General features: G+C 38.6%; 1 protein-coding gene across 3 annotated transcripts in view; it reads left to right on the top strand.

The window, feature by feature from the left end:
• The window catches only part of LTA4H (leukotriene A4 hydrolase), a 32,519-nt gene extending 12,724 nt beyond the window's left edge, over positions 1-19,795 (top strand). The window contains exons 6-19 of one of the 3 annotated variants that reach the window (XM_052639640.1): positions 691-743; positions 3,840-3,912; positions 4,185-4,325; positions 5,159-5,182; positions 5,662-5,732; positions 6,171-6,282; positions 6,828-6,972; positions 10,532-10,635; positions 11,056-11,126; positions 13,783-13,837; positions 15,446-15,541; positions 18,013-18,095; positions 18,741-18,845; positions 19,515-19,795. In XM_052639640.1, the coding sequence (XP_052495600.1) occupies positions 691-743; positions 3,840-3,912; positions 4,185-4,325; positions 5,159-5,182; positions 5,662-5,732; positions 6,171-6,282; positions 6,828-6,972; positions 10,532-10,635; positions 11,056-11,126; positions 13,783-13,837; positions 15,446-15,541; positions 18,013-18,095; positions 18,741-18,845; positions 19,515-19,632 (1,251 nt within the window). In that variant the 3' untranslated portion in view covers positions 19,633-19,795. Of the gene's footprint in view, positions 1-690; positions 744-3,839; positions 3,913-4,184; positions 4,326-5,158; positions 5,183-5,661; positions 5,733-6,170; positions 6,283-6,827; positions 6,973-10,531; positions 10,636-11,055; positions 11,127-13,782; positions 13,838-15,445; positions 15,554-18,012; positions 18,096-18,740; positions 18,846-19,514 lie in introns of all 3 variants that reach the window. The other 2 variants (XM_052639639.1, XM_052639641.1) reach the window with 2 other exon arrangements.

Raw genomic sequence — 19,795 nt, 5'->3', positions numbered from 1 at the left:
ATGTATTGGCCTAGTGTTCACAGATGGAAAAGCTATCTTAGACCAAAAATCCATTACAGTCCTTTAAGTTACAATTCCTAGGTAGCTGGTAGTTTGACTTCTTTCTTTGACTTTTAATGAATTGTGTGTGTAGTTTCTGTGTGTGTGTACATTAATGCTTTTAAAAACCATCCTCCTTAGCAGAACTTGTAATTGAATCACAGTGGACAATTTTGTCCCCACACCAGCTTCTGGGATTCCAAAACCTTTAGCATCCTTTCATTGCTGGATTATTTTGTGTCTCTCAAATATGCCAGGAGTGATTTCAAAAAAGCAATTTAAAACAAAATATTTTAATTCAAGAAGAAAGGACCAAACAAAGAGGAAAGCATAGTTGCCTTCTTCGATGTTAATTTTTGTGAAATGCTTAAGATGTACCTTGTAATACTGTGCAGATATTTTTCACATTTCAGAAGCTTTCCTTCCTTTCCCAAAAGGGAAATAGATGTTTTGAAAGTTTTTGTGTTACAATTTTGAACTGCTAGACCCCTCAAAAATGGGAACCATTTGAGAAGTACCAAAAGAAAGTAATCTACACTAATGTTTGGAGATTTGAAAGGAAACTTTCTTTTGAATATGAATTGTCTTATTCTGTTAACATTCTAAATCACTAATTCGAGCATATGCTGTGTGTCTTGTTTGCCCCTTCAGGTTCCAATCCCCTGCTACCTGATTGCTTTGGTTGTTGGAGCTTTAGAAAGCAGGTGAGCTTTTGAACAAATTTTGAAGTATACACAACGATCAAACCTTAGGTGTCTTGACTCTCTGTCAGGATTTATTGTTAGATCACTTTTGTGTTTCTCAAGATAATAAGCTGACAGCTCTAGAAATACTCAAATCTAATCATGAAATACGAATCACAAATTAATTTTAAATTAAAAGATCTTTACCAGTCACCCCTTGGACTTTCCAAGTGTTAGAGAATGACCATACTCTTACTGTTAATCTGGTGTCTAAAACAAGTTTAAACAAGTCAATCCTCATAACCTCCATTTTTTCATCTTTCAAATTACGACATCCCCCTTCCTACCTCACTGGGTGATTATGTGCAATAAATGAGATAAACTATTTTAAAGCTCTTGGAAGCCTATGAATATTACAGAAATGTAAGATATTTTGTTAAAGTTTTATCAGCAGCTGCTGCTGCTGCTAAGTCGCTTCAGTTGTGTCCGACTCTGTGTGACCCCATAGACGGCAGCCCACCAGGCTCCCCCATCCCTGGGATTCCTCAGGCAAGAACACTGGAGTGGGTTGCCATTTCCTTCTCCAGTGCATGAAAGTGAAAAGTGAAAGTGAAGTCGCTCAGTCATGTCCGACTCTTCGCTACCCCATGGACTGCAGTCTACCAGGCTCCTCCGCCCATGGGATTTTCCAGGCAAGAGTACTGGAGTGGGTTGCCATTGCCTTCTCCGTACCAGCAGCTGGAGTGCCCTTTTGTTAATTTCTTGTTTGTTCTTCTTTCTAAACAACTGAAAACTAAGAATGGCTGTATAGTAATCACATTCTTCAAATTGCCAGAAATGTGGACGTGTTGGACATGTCAGGCAAACACAGCTTCTGGTGCAGCTCTCGAAGTTAACTATGAACATCCCTGGGTAGCTCACTTCTCAGGTTGAGCATCTGTGAGCATCAGGATGAATACTCACCAAGACATACTCACATCTCACTTCAGAGGCTGCTGAAGGTCTTAGGGTTTTATCTTCGTCACCTAAAACCTAGAAATAATCATATGTACTTCAAAGGATTTTTGTGAGGATTGATAGACCCAACATATGTAAAGCTCCTGACGTATAGGAGGCACTCGCTAAATAATAATCATCATTGTCATAGCAGTTACCAATTAGCAGGTCTCGTTAGGTACCAGCTCCAATGCATCAGGCTTCCCTTGTGGCTCAGCTGGTAAAGAATCTGCCTGCACTGCGGGAGAGCTGGGTTCAATCCCTGGGCTGGGAAGATCCCCTGGAGAAGGGAAAGGCTACCCGCTCCAGTGTTCTGACCTGGAGAATTCCATGGACTGTATTGTCCATGGGATCACAGAGTCAGACACGACTCAGCGACTTTCATTTTCACTTTCCAGTGCATCATCCTCTTGAATCCTCACAGCTCTGTGAAATGAATACAATTACTCTTTCTCATTTTACCAATAAAAAAACTCAGTGAGTTTAAATAACTGGCTCAGAGTAGCATAGCTAGAAAATATCAGAGCTGGGATCCATTCTAGGCCATCTGATGTTGGAGCCCCTGTAGCTTAGAACTGTCTAAGGAGCAGTTAGAGGAGGAGCTGTCTAGAGGAGCAGCCACTAACCACATGAGGCTTGATGTGCTGAAAGTGTAAACCACACACTGGATTTCTAAAGACTTAATATGAAAAAAAAAGAATGCAAAATATTTTACTGACAATCTTTTATGCTGATTATATGTCAAATGATAATATTTTTGATATATTGGGTTAAACAAAATATAGTATTAAAATCTATTTCACCCTCTTCATTTTGCTTTAAAAAAAAAATGTGGCTACTAGACAATTTAAAATTACACACGTGGCTCACATTTGCAGCTCTCATTAATTTATACTACATAGCCCTTGTTACCATTTCTACTCACAGTGGTCTACAGACCAATAGCTTTGGCATCTCCTGGGAGTTAGTCAGAAATGCAAGGACTTCCCTGGTGGTCCAGTGGCTAAGACTCCCATTTTCCCAATGCAGGGGGCCTGGGTTCAATCCCTGGTTGAGGAACTAGATCCCACATGTTGCAACTATGGCCTAGCACAGCCAAATAAATAAATATTTTTAAAAAGGAGAAAGAAATACAAGTCCTTGAATCCTATCCCAGACCCACTACATCAAGCTTTGTATTTGCACAAGCTCTCCAAATAACTGTAAGCACCTTGATGTTTGAGAGGCACTGCCCTAGAATCCACTGCCTTTCTGGGGAAGAATATCAAGGCAAAGTCTTATTGTTTGGGATTTGCATTGCATACAATTTTCAAGATGAAATTTAGATGAAAAAAATGTTTTTTGAGTTCTAGTCCTATATGTGATATATGGTTATATTTATTTCTTCCTTTTATTTAAATTGTGGTTTTAAAAGAGAAACTCAAAATTACAATATCTAGCTTTAATATATAGTTCAGTAGTCACTTGTGTCATTATGAAACAAATCTCCAAAACTTTTTCATCTTGAAAAATTGAACCTCTGTACTCTTTAAACAACGGCTCCATTTCCACCTCCTTCCAGTCCCTGGTAACCACTGTTCTGTTTTCTGTTTCACTGAGTTTGACTGGTTTAGACACCTCATAAAAGGAAGCATAGAGTATGTGTCCATCAGTAACTGCCTTATTGCACCATGTTACAGCATTTGACAGTATTTCCTTCTCTGTTTGTCTGTTCTATAAAAGCGATCAACCGTTAAGTGCATAACAGAGTTTACATCCACTGCTATTCTAGAATAATCTCTTATTGAGCTGTGACTAGGTTTCTGCAGTTGTAAGATTGAGGGAAGAAATTAGATCCCTAAGGGTCTTACTTGAGCCAGTGAGCTAACCTTTGGGGGCACGTAACGTCTAGGTTTTCACGTGGCTCAAGCTGCTCCCCTTTATAGACAAGCAGATTTACTGCTGCATGTACAACAGGAGGTTTGTACCTCAGAAAGACCACTTAGCCTCACCCCCTTCCCATAAGCACATGGTAAATCATACTCCTGTCAGGATTTGTGTGCAGACACTTTAAATCTTTCCTAGAACCAGGTGAGTAATTTGGCCTGAATTTCATTTTTATTGAGCCTTTTCATTTTGCAGGCAGATTGGCCCAAGGACATTGGTATGGTCTGAGAAAGAGCAGGTGGAAAAGTCTGCTTATGAATTTTCTGAGGTTGGTCATAAAGTTACCCTTTTTCAATAATAGTGATAGATAGTAGATTTAAGATTTTGAGTATGAAATGAATGGTTTTAAGTAATGTGGTAAAAGAGTCGAGTAGTGTATCTTATTTTATATGAGTTTGCAGTTGATGTGTTTTTGGGGTATCATTTTCATTTAAAATAGCATCATTAATTCATAGCCTTCATAGAAAGCAATGGGTACTTTTAAGAAATTTATTATGGCAATGATTAAGATGTACAAATATATATGCATTCATTTTCCAGACTGAATCTATGCTTAAAATTGCAGAAGATCTGGGAGGCCCATACATTTGGGGGCAGTATGACCTATTGGTCCTGCCGCCATCCTTTCCCTATGGCGGCATGGAAAACCCTTGCCTCACTTTTGTAACTCCTACTCTGCTGGTAAGTGTAAATTTTTCTTCATCTAAAGTTGAATTTGCCTCAAACATAAACCTAAATAAGAAGAAACTTCGGCTCCTAATAATTTTTTTTAAGTCTTTTCTCTTATTTATGTAATCTTTGTTTCTGATTTTATTGTTTCTTGTAGTTACTATCATCATATCAACTTCTAACTTGGCCATTTGGGAGAAAATAATATAGGTTCAAGGTGCTTTGGGATGCTGGGACCGGAGGGTTGTGGAATAACAGTCTATTGATGGATTGTGTATCCAGAGAAAGAAACGATACCATTTACACTTGGCATGTAGGTTCTGGTTAAAAGCAAAACAAAACTCCATTTACCATGACTAGGGAAGAATTAGCCCATAGTATATAGCTATATTTTATATGCCTTTATAAGCTACTTGAAATCCTTCCTAAAACCAAGTGAGTAATGGATTGGCAACTAAATAAATAAAACACACCATGGTAGACACAGGACACTACAAAATTTTCTTAAATATACTGTGGGTATTAAGGAGAGAGTGAAAGAAAATAAGGGTACATTAAAAAAATGGAAGAGGAGAAATGTTTCTGGGAAATTAGAGACAAGTATACTGGCCTCCTGGTATTGGGAAAATTCCCAAGATTAAGGAGAAAAAGAATAATGCTATTTTTTAGTCCTGCATTTTAAAAAAATTTCCTCAATGCATGTTGCTTTTGAACTATTTGGAGTCCAATAGCAGAAAATACAGTGAACCATAAATGCCAGCCTATGTCTTGACATAGGCTGTCATTTAGATATAGTCTGTAATTTGATTTCTGAAATACTAAGGTAATTTTCTTTATTTTTTTAGGCTGGTGACAAGTCACTCTCCAATGTAAGTTAAAATGTGTTATCTTGTTGCAAGACATTACTACATTGTTCATTTTTTTTTCTGAAACCATTTATTATTTAACTGAAGGATAATTTATTTACAGAATTTTGTTGTTTACTGTCAAACCTCAACATGTATCAGCCATATACTATGCTGTTAATTGCCTTAGATTTAAGAACATTTTATGGTTTGATCTCTTCATATATTTATGAAATATTTTTTAATGGAGTGATGTATCTATTTAGTATTTTTTAAATAATGTTGAATTTCCATTTTTTTAACTCTACAATACTTTATGTTTGGCTAAATTGTGTTTGTTTTTTTGCTGAACTGAATAATTCCTTGAATATCTCAGTTAATGTAAAAAAACTGAAACTGTGGAAAAAATGAAATAAATTGAACAACATGGAATTGAAAAAAGTAGAATGCTTACATAATTAATTATTTTAGATTAAGATAATCACTTCCACTGTTTCCTTTAGGTTATAGCACATGAAATATCTCATAGTTGGACAGGAAATCTAGTGACCAACAAAACTTGGGATCACTTTTGGTAAGATTTATTATTATTCCTTCTTTATTGGTTCTTATTTTTTATTTCTTTCCCTACCTTCCACCTCTCTGGATTGTGTATATCTTTGTTATCATCTCTTTACAGGGTTGTTTTAATTCTGTAATATTTGGCACAGTGTCAGATAGAATAGAGGTTTTCAGCTGATGCTATTTAGTCCGTGGTGTGGTCACATTTTAACACAGGGACACATGAAACCAGAGCCACGGCTTTACGTCCTGCACTGCCATCTTCTGGGCTAGGCTTCCTATTGCTCTGAACTGACTGCAAGGAAGCCACGCAGAGCAGTCTGCTTAGAGTGGAGTATTCACACTTTACAATTGCTTTGCTCTGTAGAAACACCAAAAAGAAAAGATCTTGTTGATCACATGCCTGTTTTCCCCAGCCATGCCAGTGTTTTTATTCTTCAATTTTTTTCAGGTTAAATGAAGGACATACCGTATACTTGGAACGCCACATTTGTGGACGACTGTTTGGTGAAAAGTTTAGACATTTTCATGCTCTGGGCGGATGGGGAGAACTCCAGAATTCGGTAAATGAGTCATACTTCTAAAAGCATCCATCCCAGGTTGTCTAAGTGAAACTCAAAGATTCAGTTTGTAAGGCAGCTTTACTTTACACTGTACGAAATGGCAATAAGAAAGTCATTTTTACCAGTGTGGGAAGGCAAGCAGATGCTGGTATTATGTTCTCTTGTTACATGTTAATCCTTTTCCTGTGTATGGTTGTGTTCATGACTAGTCAGAGCTTACTGGGGGTTTGCAATGAATATATTCAATGACTTTGAATTTTATTTGGTGTACTTATGTCATTTTTAAATGCTCTCTCCTGAGAGCTGAACTTGCTAACCAGGCACTGAAACATTGTTCTAGTCTAGGCAAGAAATATTACAGAATCTTACACTAGTAGCCATTCCATTAATTGATCTTCAGAAATGTGTGCTAACCACTCTCTAAATTCTCCTAAAATTTAGATTCCCCTAAAGTTATGACACTGAGTAAAGTAACCCTTCCTTGCTGGCTTGTCTGCAAGGTGGTAACCAGACTTCATACTTGAACTTTTCTCTGTGTCCCACAGATAAAGACTTTTGGGGAGACCCATCCTTTCACCAAACTCGTGGTTGACCTGACGAACGTAGACCCTGACGTGGCGTATTCTTCAGTTCCCTATGAGAAGGGCTTTGCTTTACTCTTTTACCTTGAACAGCTTCTTGGAGGACCAGGCAAGTAGTTGGCATTTTCTGATTTTTTTTCAAGAGTAATAAAGTTTTTAACTATTGTTTTTGTTCTATCTTATCCTTCCAGTTCATTCTTTATGTAGCTGCTGAAGAAATCTATATCATCTTCTGACATTACCTCTCTATTTGAAACCTTGACTAGCCCCTCCATTCTGAATTGTACTGCTTCACTTCAAAGGAATAAAAAACCTCTTCAATATTTTAAAAATTAGGAAAATAGCTTGTGCTCATTGAAAACACTTAATGTGGTATAGAAGGTTATAGGGCTGACAAGTGAGAGTCCCTCAGTTTAGTGTCTACGGCTCCAGATCTTTTTCTCAGTGTAAATGAACAGACAAGTACATATACTTATTTTAAATGCAGAAAATGGATCATTCTATATATTTGTTCTTTATTTTTTTACATTTGTTTTTTAATTCAACAGTGGTTCACATATATCCTTCCATAACAGAATTTACAAATCTATCTTTATGCTTTTTAATACCAGTTGTATGGAGTTTATGTAACCTTCCCCATTGATGAGCATTTAAGAGTACTCTCTTTTGGAAAAGAATATGAAAAAGAATATATGTATACACACACACATATGTACAATTGAATCACTTTCCTGTATAGCTAAAACTAATACAACATTGTGCCGGGATCCAGCCCCGGTGGATCCAAGGAATTCGAAGCGGGGATGGCATCGGCATCTGAGGAATTAATTGCTTAATTGAAGATATGGAGGAAGATTAGAAAGAAATAGTGTAGTAGGAAAACAAGTGGAGAAAAGAGGTTGAATAACTTGGTTTACGTGGAAAACCAATAAAACTCCAAGACAAGGAGTTTGCACCACCTACGTAGGCCACTGGCGCCCGCTTGAATAGCGGGCTCCCTCTCGCCTGGGTCTTAGAAGCCAGGGCAAGTAAGTAGACACAGCGAGCCTCCACGCTCCAGATGGGAATTCAGCCAGAAAAGAAGAGAACGAGAAAAGACCACACGGGGGAAACCAGTCTTTCCAGGAACCGGTCCGTTTATTTTCCAGGTCCACTTTTATACTTTTAGTTGTACATACAGATAAATGTGTTCTCAGCATATCTTTGCTCTTACAAGGGTGTTACATTTGTTTCACAATATCCTCCGGTCTGGAGACCGATTAACATTTTATGGCCCCACCTTTCTTTCTATTGATTAAGGTTAATAGATCAGAAAACTTGTTCCCCTTAAGATCCATTTAGTCTTAAGATAGTGATAAAGTTACATTTTTACATAGCAAGGACACAGTGATTTAAAACAAAGAAAGAGGAGTACAGTGATCTATAACAAAAGAGAAAGTTCATTAACTCAAAAGTCTAGTATTGCTAACATCAAAACGACTATACTTCTTTTTCTATATTCCAATTACATCGATTAACATACTTCCAGGTGCCTAAGGATATGGATGCCTGGCGGCAATCATTAACTCAGCAATGAAACCCTTCACCAACATGATTTTTATCCTTAGAAAAACCCTATGCTAACTAAGACTTTCAAAATATTCCAAGCTCTCTGGGTTGTTTATGGTTGAGAGGTGGTAACCAATCATGTAGGTAGTAGCAGGAGTGTGGATAATCCTGTCACACAAGCTAGTCTGCCAGCACAGAGGTTTTTGGACAGAAACACCCTTGTCACGCCCAGGAGATTTATATAGGAGTCGTAAGTTAACTCCTTTTCAGAGAGAGGTGGGGGGGGATAGCCCCCCGTATAATGTCAGAAGAGTAGGCGAAAAGCACAGTGCAGTAAGGCAGGCAGACTCTGGTTTTGGGGCAGATGCGAGGAGTCCCACCCATGGCAAAGGTCATGAGGTTAAGGGGCCTGACAGGCAAAGGCAAGTCGGGCCTTAAGGGAGCCTCACTGGATCTGCTCGTGCATCTGCCCCAAAACCAGAGTCTGCCTGCCTTACTGCATTGTGCTTTTCGCCTACTCTTCTGACATTATACGGGGGGCTATCCCCCCCCACCTCTCTCTGAAAAGGAGTTAACTTAGGACTCCTATATAAATCTCCTGGGCGTGACAAGGGTGTTTCCGTCCAAAAACCTCTGTGCTGGCAGACTAGCTTGTGTGACAGGATTATCCACACTCCTGCTACTACCTACATGATTGGTTACCACCTCTCAACCATAAACAACCCAGAGAGCTTGGAATATTTTGAAAGTCTTAGTTAGCATAGGGTTTTTCTAAGGATAAAAATCATGTTGGTGAAGGGTTTCATTGCTGAGTTAATGATTGCCGCCAGGCATCCATATCCTTAGGCACCTGGAAGTATGTTAATCGATGTAATTGGAATATAGAAAAAGAAGTATAGTCGTTTTGATGTTAGCAATACTAGACTTTTGAGTTAATGAACTTTCTCTTTTGTTATAGATCACTGTACTCCTCTTTGTTTTAAATCATTGTGTCCTTGCTATGTAAAAATGTAACTTTATCACTATCTTAAGACTAAATAGATCTTAAGGAGAAACAAGTTTTCTGATCTATTAAACCTTTATCAATAGAAAGAAAGGTGGGGCCATAAAATGTTAATCGGTCTCCAGACCGGTCTCCAGACCGGAAGATACTGTAAAACAAATGTAACACCCTTGTAAGAGCAAAGATATGCTGAGAACACATTTATCTGTATGTACAACTAAAAGTATAAAAGTGGACCTGGAAAATAAAGAAACGGACCGGTTCCTGGAAAGACTGGTTTCCCCCGTGTGGTCTTTTCTCGTTCTCTTCTTTTCTGGCTGAATTCCCATCTGGAGCGTGGAGGCTCGCTGTGTCTACTTACTTGCCCTGGCTTCTAAGACCCAGGCGAGAGGGAGCCCAAGGCGGGGCACCCTCCGCTATTCAAGCGGGCGCCAGTGGCCTACGTAGGTGGTGCAAACTCCTTGTCTTGGAGTTTTATTGGTTTTCCACGTAAACCAAGTTATTCAACCTCTTTTCTCCACTTGTTTTCCTACTACACTATTTCTTTCTAATTTCCCTCCATATCTTCAATTAAGCAATTAATTCCTCAGACGCTGATGCTGTCCCTGCTTCAAATTCCTTGGATCCACCAGGGCTGGACCCCGGCAGCAATGTAAATCAGTGATACCTCAATTAAAAAAAAAAACTTATTTGATTAGATAAATAAATAACTGTACTGTCTTTTGGACTTTGACTTAATAGACTTTGAAAGCCTGTCCTCATCTGGATCCATCCTGTCTGTCCAATTTTATTTTCCTCCTCTCTAGTCATACTCTGATCGTTGCTTTTAGAATTTATGTTGTGTATTCCTTTTCTGTGTCTTATGTCATCCTCTTATCTCTAATTAGGATTTCTCTTCTACCTTTCACCAAATTACATATGTTCTTCAAGGTACAACTTAAATTCTAGCTCTACTTTTGAACATTTTGACATTATTCTATCCTTGTAGCCCTCTCTGCTTTCCCTTTTCTCTGAATGTTCTCTGTGATTTGGTACAATGTGCCCCAAAAATATATTAACTAATTACTTATCTATTAATTGACTTTTTCTTTTTTTTCTTTTTTTTAAAAAACCTTAGAGGTTTTCCTAGGATTCTTAAAGGCTTATGTTGAGAAGTTTTCCTACAAGAGCATAACTACTGATAACTGGAAGGATTTCTTGTATTCCCACTTTAAAGATAAGGTTGGATTTTAAGACTTTTCTTATTTTGCATGTCTAATCTGTCTTTATTTAATAGCTATTTGTTACCTGATTTGAGTTACCTGATAGTGGTACTGGCCCAGAATTTAAGACTCAATCTTTCATTGAATGTTTTCCTATTTAAAATGTGGTCTCAACAGGATGAACTAATGTATAGAATTTTCCTATATCAGAGCAACCTGCAATAATATGTTCAGAGATTTGTGTGTTTACTTGATTTTCTTATTTATTTAAAAGAATACTGCTGATTAATATACATTTATTTCAGAGAGACTTAAAAATTTTCTTGCACATCAGTGTAGACCAAATTATACGTTTGAGGACCTAAAAATCTGTTTTAGATTTTTTTTTTCAATAGAAAAGATTGTTCTGTAGCAAACTGCGTGTGCCTTCTCTTCTCAGGTTGATATTCTCAATCAAGTGGATTGGAACACCTGGCTGTACTCTCCTGGACTGCCCCCTGTAAAGCCCAAGTAAGTGCTTACATTCTAATGCTTTCCTTCTCATTCTCTGAAATCCGAGAGCTCCTCAAAGTATCTGAGAGAATTTTATGCCTTCCTTAAGCTATTACTAGTTTGTAATAAGAGTTGAGTTCTTAGGTGTTAGAAGCTTAACCCTGGGGTCAAAAAAGTAATTTCCGTGATATTATAAGTATAAATTAGTTCAAGTCATTGTGGGTAATTACTGAGAGGGCTTCTCTGGTGTCTCAGTGGTAAAGAACCTGCCTGCCAATGTAGGAGATGCAGGTTTGATCCCTGCGTTGGGAAGATTCCCCTGGAGAAGGAAATGGCAACCCACTCCAGTATTCTTGCCTGGGAAATCCCTTGGACAGAGGAGCCCGTCAGGCTACAGTCTGTGGAGTCACAAAGAGTCGGACATGACACAGCAACTAAACAACAACAACAGTTATTTAGTGCCTCCTTTCTGCACAAAGATGGTGAGAGATACAGAAAAGAATAAGGTATTACCCTTTTCTTGAAAACCTTTGCAGTAAGAAAAATAATACAAAAGCCTTATGTTCATTATTACAACAGTGTCATAAATTACCACCCCCACTTCCAGAGGAGGTATATTAGGCTTAGCTAGAGTAAAGTGTCTTGCCAAAGGTTGCACAGCAGGTAATGAGAGTTGAGATTGAAACCTTGGTTGCCATCAAGCCATTATACTGCCTATTAAACAAAGCACCCTCCTTAAAGCAGGGGCCTGAATCCTGGTCTTCCAAGAGTCCTGTTCAGAGATGCTGACTATTCCGGGTTGCAGCCTGAACTTGCTGTTCCCTCTACCTGAGTACTCTTTACAGTTAATTTCAGTCTCAACTCAAGAACCACTTTCTCATGGGAGCACTCCTTGACCTCTCTAAGTCAAGTCTCCCATTTTGGGTTTCTCAGTGCTGTGGATCACTTCTTCACAGTTGTTGCCACGATTGTAATCTTAAATTTATTTGTGTAATTATTAAGTCTTTCTTCTTCACTCCACTGAAGCACCAGGAAAACAGGGCTCATACCTGGTTCACTCGTTACTTTTCCTAGGACCTTTCCCTAAGAAAGGGTTGCTTCGCCTTCCTGGGCTAATCCTTATTTAATTTTTTTTGTTACATTGAGAAGGAAGTTTCAGGCACCAAGAAACAGACCAGCTAAAGGTTGGTTTGTTTTGTTGTTTTTTTTTTACTGTCCTGCTATTTCTTATGAAATCACTGCTAAGTCATGTTCTAATTGAAGGTAATTTACATCCTGAGCAGTCAAGGACCTCTGGTCCCACTTTGGGCTCGAGGGCAGTCAAAAGGGCCTGCCCGCTGCTCACAGCCTGACTACGTCATGAAAATAAACTGGCAACTAATTCAAAAAAGATCACTGCTGGGAACTCTCTGGCTGCACAGTGGTTAGGACTTCACACTCTCATTGCTAAGGGCCCAGGTTCAATCCCTGGTCAGGAAATTAAAATCCCACAAGCCATGGGGCCACAAAACAAAATGCAAACAAAAAGAAAGTCACTGCTTTGACCCTTTTATTATCTTGCCCCATGGCACAAACTCTTGAAAGCAAATTCAGTGGTCACTTCTAATCAAAACTTGCCTCATTTAGGCCCTGCAAGACAGGTACCCCTCTGTGTTCTAATAGAAACATTTCACATCAAGCAAGCATGACTTACAGACAAAGAGAGATGTTTTACAAGAATTTCACACACATTACATGGTCTCTTCCATTGTTGCAAAATGCGTGATTTGTTTTCCAAGCTGAGGACGCATAAACCTTAACATAAGTTGCTTTGCTTAATGGTTGGGGTTTGTTAATTCTGCTTTCTTCTGAAAAGAGAGGAACAAAATCACAAGATTTCAGAGTCTCCCAAGGGTGTCACCATTATTTCCCCATCATCTAGAATAGTGCCTAGCACATAGCAGTTACTGGCAGATCTGGTGGATGATTAGAAGGTTGGAACCATGGGAGGTAACATCCACGACAGCAAGGACCTTGTGGTATTTGCCATGTTGTCCTGTGTACCCTCAACTGCTCCTGCCATCAGAAAACACTGCATATGCTCAGCCCAGCCCCTTCAGCACATACTACTGAAGCATGTGACAGTCTCTGCTACGATGTTTGCCATTCTCTCCAATGCACAATCCAGTGTTGGGGCTTCCCTGGTGGTCAAGAATCCGCCCTGCAGTGCAAGGGACAGCGGTTGGATCCCACACGCCTCGGGGCAAGTAAGCCAGTGCGCCACAGCTACTGAACCCAGGCTCTAGAGCTTGTGCTCCACGACAAGAGCAGCCGCTACACTGAGAAGCCTGCCTTACCACAATGAGAAGACCACACAGAGCGATGGAACGTAGCCCCTGCTTGCTACAGGGAGAGAAAGCCCCCGTGTAGCAACAAAGACCCAGCACAGACAAGAATAATAAATAAAAACAAAATAATCCAGTGCTTCATTAATTTGGTATCTACTTGGATTTCTATGTTCTTAGAGGATATCAGTCATATTTAAATCAGGTAGATTTCCTATTGCCATCACTCTGGGGTTATTTTCAAAAGAACTTTGAGATTTAAGTATGTTCTATAATTTCAGAATGGCATTGATACAAAAGCATGTGGTTTTGGATAAAATATAAACTCTAATATTTTTTCATTGTTGCAGTTATGATATGACCCTGACAAATGCTTGCATTTCCTTGAGTCAAAGATGGATCACTGTGAGTAGTAATGTATGGTTTTTGCCTCCTTTTTGAATTGTACAAATATGTCTCTGCTCAATGAAGTGGAGGAGTGGTGCTTTACTTATGAACTCATGTGCTTGGAAAGGCTATTCATTCAGTCTGGTTTGTCCAAAATAATATATACCAGCCCCCAGTGTGTAAAGTTAAATTTGAGGGGAAAACAAATGGATGTTGATGGTATTGGTTCTGATTTTCTTGATCTTAAAAGGGAAAGGGGAATATAGGCCTCTTAGGGGAGAGGAAATGATTTTTAGGAATGATGAATATAGGGGCCCTTTGAAGAAGAGATAGGGAGGCATAGTTTCCCCCAAAGTTTGGGAATGGAGTGTAAGAGAGGAGTAGAAAGCTCCAGGTATTAGGAGAACCAAGGGAAAGCCAGCAAAAGGAAAAGAAACCAAATCAGGAGTAAGGCAAACCAGGAAAACACCACAAGAAACCATGACAAAGATACTCTGGTTTTAAATGAAATATAAACATAAGAAAATATAAAATTCAACAGTTTCCCGTCAGAGCAGAGGCTGACTGTGCTCACATGTACCTCCTCTGTCCACACTTTGCCCTCCCCACCTCATTCTTCTCTCTACCCACCTGGCCCTGCCATGTAACCATGACCCTGAATTTTGGTTTTATCTTTTCCCTGCTCTTTATGTTTTTACCACTAATGAGTATATCCTCGATAGTTTAAATTTGCATGTTTTTGAGCAAAGAATGAGATCTGTAACTTCTAATATTGAGATCAGTTTCTAAAAAGGGAAGAAGTTCTGATATTAAGGGCATTTTGAAGGGGAGGAAGCTGTAAAATAATGCTTTTATACAAAGATGTATATGCATACATTAAATTTTCAGGAGGGATATACAAGGAACTATTAATATAGGTTTCTGAGGAGTGGGACTTAGAGACAGGGAGCAAAAGCAGAGGAATTTTTCATTTGGTCCTATTTGATTTTTTTTTTCAAACCTTTGCATATATTTCTTTTAAAAGAAACCCTAGTTTAAAATAATTCGAAACTATTTTAAAAGATTCTAAAAATACCCATTTTGATAAGCTTTATTAATATTCCTTAATCATTTCCTCAAAGATAAATCACAGTGAATCCTAAATTGAAAAGTACAGAAGCACTTTTTTTTCCTTAGACAATTTCCAAGATTTAAGCAGGGGCAAATAGAATATGTGGAGATGAAGGGAAAGATCTGTTTGTGGCCTTATGTGTTCCTTAGTGTGGTATTTTAAAGAATATGCAATATGATTTTTTATCCACATGTTTCAATTGGCCTGTAAATTACCTGCCATGTATTTTGCAGTGTTTCTTTACTTTGGAAATCTATATAATACAAATGGCAGAGGACGTCAAAAGTTTCCTCCACTCCTGACAGTCTAATTTTTCTTAAGTAATATAGATCTAGGAATCATATCAGCTCTTTAACTTACACTGATGCCATCTCAGAATGATTTAAAATAGCTAACGCTAATTTAATTTTTTTTTATAATCTTATGTATTTCTTTCTTAACTTTTATGTCAGATAAACCAATACATTTTGCGGAGTTGTACATGAATGTAAATAATCAGGCAACATTTATTTCAGGCCAAAGATGATGATTTAAATTCATTCAGCTCAGCAGACCTAAAAGACTTCTCTTCCCATCAAGTGAATGAATTTTTAGCACAGATGCTCCAGAGTGTAAGTACTAGTGTAAGTACTAAAATATTAGAAATTAAAATGGGCATAAAGGCACAGCATTGGAAAAGTATTAATGTGAAAACTAACAGAAAAAAATGATTTGTTAAAATTCATTTGTTAACTTAAAAACATTTGTTGATTGAATGCCTGCTATGTTTAATACAGCGCTGAATATAGAAGTATGTAAGAAAGAAATATCCCATGTCCTCAAAAAGTTTATAAGCTACTAGGAAAGGTCACACATGCAAAATTTAGCAGTAAAAGGAGGAATTTTAGGTGTCATTTGTAAAAAAAGGGAAGAAGGATTCCCTTCCAACTGGGGTAGTCAGGAAGGATTTGGGGGGACTGGGGATTGATCTGAGCAGAACAGTCAGCAGGGGGGTAGAAATTCAAGTCGGAAGGAGTAGAACATGACAGAGTGTGGCTGGTGTTGCAGGAGGAGGAAGCTGTGGGTTTGGGAAAGAGGTTAATGGAGAGAACACAAGAAAGACTGCTGGGACCTGACGTGACAAGTCTTGAATGCCAGGCTAGGAATGTTAGATGTGATTCTAGATAGGAGCAAAGGATTTCACATTTTTAACGATGAGTCATCTGATGCAATGGTGATTATGACGACTATTCCTCTGATGCTGGGGAGGCTGGATGGAATGAGGAATGCTGGCAGTGAAGTTAGTTGGGAGACTCAAAGGAGCCCGGGACAGGAGGGAGGGAGCTGGTGGGAAGGGAAAGAACAGGAGAAGGAGATCACAAGATGGAGCAGGGGGTTTGAGGATTCACTGGATTAGGGGTTAACAGGAAGAAGTCCAGGCAGATTTGAAGGTTTCAAAGCCAGGGGCTTGAATGAATATGCACAGCTGAGAGGAGATGCTGTAAGTTGAGTGGGACACAGTGAGGTCTTTCTTATTATAAGACAGGTCCTTAGACCCTAGAGTTAACACTTCTAAGGACCTTGAGAGGGATGGAGACTTTTGAACAGAATTTCCTGTGGAATTGATACAAGATGAATAGCACTTTACAGCAACAGGCGCTTTAGAGCATTTTTTAGTGCATGAAGCCATCATCACACACTTCTGTAGCCCCTCCTGCCCTGTCTCCTGGAACTGCGAAAAGAGAAATGATGGGATGACTGGGGAGCAGGCACGTCAAACACTGGGAGAGGAAGGGCACTGAGGACAAGACCTTAACCAGCTGGCCAGCCTGGCTTGACTTGGAGCTGAGTTGAATTGAAACAATTCGGGAAGGGTCTCGCAGTCAGTGAGAGCAGAGATGGTTAATGAGTGGGAGTGAGGTTCTGTAAGATAAAGTCATGGCTGGAGCAGAGAGTTACCAACTACCTCATGGTTCCCCAGCCTGCATCATGCAGGCACCACGGACTCTCCGCTTGACCAAACTGAGCTCTTCTTTCTCTCCTTCACCCAAACTTGTTCTCCCTTTAAGGCGGGTTAACCTGGGCACAGGGGCTTCCCAGATGGCACCGTGGTAAAGAATCCGCCTGCCAGTGCAGGAGATGAAAGAGATGTGGGTTCAATCCCTGGGTTGGGAAGATCCCCTGGAGGAAGAAAGGGCAACCCATTCCATTATTCTTGCCTGGAAAATTCCACAGACAGAGGAGCCCAGTGAGCTATAGTCGGTGAGGTTGCAAAGAGTCAGACATGAGTGAGCATACTCTCACACACACAACTTGGGCACAAGAGTTGATGAACCCCCTGAAACTGTACACATAAGTTTGTGTTTATATATGTACTTTCCCCTTAAGGAAAGGGTACATAATTGTCATCAGATTCTGAAAAGGGCCTGTAAGATAAAAATTTAAAAACTGCTATTTTGTAGGGATATAGATAATTTAAAAGGGATTTCAGAGGAAACATACAAAGATAACACTGGGGGAACTCAGTGAGGAAGAAAATTAACTGTGATTGAATCTGGAGAATAGAATAAACTTAAGATATGTAAAGTATAAGAAAGAACTTGAAAGATTCTGGAAAGGGTCTGAAAGTTACTATTTATATACATCCAAAAGTCTCAAGAGAGTACTTCTCATTTAATTCTCTGTGTATCTTGCAAATTAAATTAACCCTTGGCTCTGTAGTGCTTCACTGGTGGCTCAGATGGTACAGGACCTGCCTGCAGTGCAGGAGACCTGGGTGAGGGAGAGCCCCTGGAGAAGGCAGTGGCTAACCACTCCAGTATTCTTGCCTGGAGAATTCTGTGGAGCCTGATGGGCTACAGTCCATGGGGTCGCAAAGAGTTGGACACAACTGAGTGACTGACACTTTGCCTTCTAGCAGGACATCCGTCTTCAGAATAAGTTGGCACAAAATTTATCTTAGTGTGCATTTGTTTATTTTTATCTAACTTATTGCTGTATTATACACTTGAGGATTTTAATCTGGCTAAGAATTTCTCTCCCACTCCTTTCTTCCAAGGAATCCTGTTGAAATGATACATTATACTTCTTTATTTTGCTCTAGGCACCTCTTCCATTGGGGCACATAAAGCGAATGCAAGAGGTGTACAACTTCAATGCCATTAACAATTCTGAAATACGATTCAGGTACATCATTTTAACTTGTCTCTGTGGAAGAAAGTGGAAAACTAGTTTAACAGGTAGAGAAAGGGGAAGCAGCATATGAGACATACATGAGTCTCAAGAAATCCTTGTTAAATTTACTGCATCTAGATACAGAATTATAGTGGTCTTTAGGGAATAGTTGCAGTGTCTGTAATATGATCATATTAATTTTTGTTAGAATTTTCTGTAAGCTTTTCTTGCCTTTAGAAAGATTAGAATTAAGGATCCAGTGGTAAATCAGCACTCTTCCACAACTAACCAAATGGGCTCTGAAATGGGAACATCCAGAAATCTTTGATTCTGTCCATCTTTCTTAATTTAAATTTGGTAGTATAAGCCTGAATCAAAGTTTAATTCCTTCATAAATTACATATGTTAGACCCATGAGCACCTACATAATCCAAATTCTAAAACATGATATTTTTCAAGAACACACTCTTCTTCCTTCTCTTCTCCAATTATTGAATGATATATATAAGGATTTGAGATTCTCAGGACATAATATAAAGTGGTGTACAGTGCAGCTATAATGGGATTATTTATCATTACAAAAGTTTTCCGATATTCCTGTCATATCCTGTTTCCACTTCATTTCCCACCCCATACCCCCTAAAATCCTCCTTTTAGATGGTTACGACTCTGCATTCAATCGAAATGGGAGGAAGCAATTCCTTTGGCTCTAAAAATGGCAACTGAACAAGGAAGGATGAAGTTTACACGGCCCTTATTCAAGTAAGAACCAAGCCTTACTGTGCTTTGATTTTACATTAAGAATGGGAAAGAAAAATCTTAAACAGATATTTTTGTTGTTGCTATAATACTTTGTAAAGTGCAATCTAAAAATAATATTTTTAAATTTGTTAAAGATTATAGATATAATTTTGGAATAGGAGTTAACATTTCTAAATGTTTTAAATTTGAGATGATTTTGTTAGCTTTTTAAGAAGATTATCTGTTATGGGCCAGCCAAATAGGATTAGATGCTGCTGAAAAGGAAATAAATTGAAGGCAATCTTATATACACAGGAAGATCTTTAAAATCAAGTAGAATATCATTGGTGAGTAGGGAAGCACAAGAAAAAAGTGTCTGAAGTTAAATGCAAGAAAGATCAAGCAGGTAAATCCAAACCTGTTTAATTCAAATGTTGCAATTAAGTAGAAGAATAGGTTGCTTGACATTTAATAAAGGAATGCTTGGTAAAATTGAAAAAAGTTGTTATCTTGGCCACAAGATACAATTTTAAAATACCTCAGTGAAATTATTTTGACTATGAATTTGACAGGAATTCTGAAAAAAATATAACCTGACATATCTATTATTAATCTGTTTGCTTTGCAAGCATAAAAAAAATTTGCCAAAACAAGTCAACAAGTCATTATCTTTTTTTTTTATTAACGCAGGGACCTTGCTGCCTTTGACAAATCCCATGATCAAGCCATCCGTACCTACCAGGAGCACAAGGCGTCCATGCACCCTGTGACTGCCATGCTTGTGGGGAAAGATTTAAAAGTGGATTAAGGACCTGCCCATTGGTGATGTCAGATATTTCTCTTTTTAAAATCAAATTCATAAAAAAATACAACACTTCAACTCACATTGTAATTAATAATGTCTTATAGTTTTGGTTTTTTATTGTTTTGTCAGTTATTTTTTTTTGGTAAATAAAGCTGAGCAACCTCCC

This window comes from Budorcas taxicolor, chromosome 5, assembly GCF_023091745.1.
Source record: "Budorcas taxicolor isolate Tak-1 chromosome 5, Takin1.1, whole genome shotgun sequence".
NCBI lineage: Eukaryota > Metazoa > Chordata > Mammalia > Artiodactyla > Bovidae > Budorcas > Budorcas taxicolor.
The sequence above is the reverse complement of the archived record's forward strand: the minus strand, read 5'-3'. Positions and strand labels throughout refer to the sequence as shown.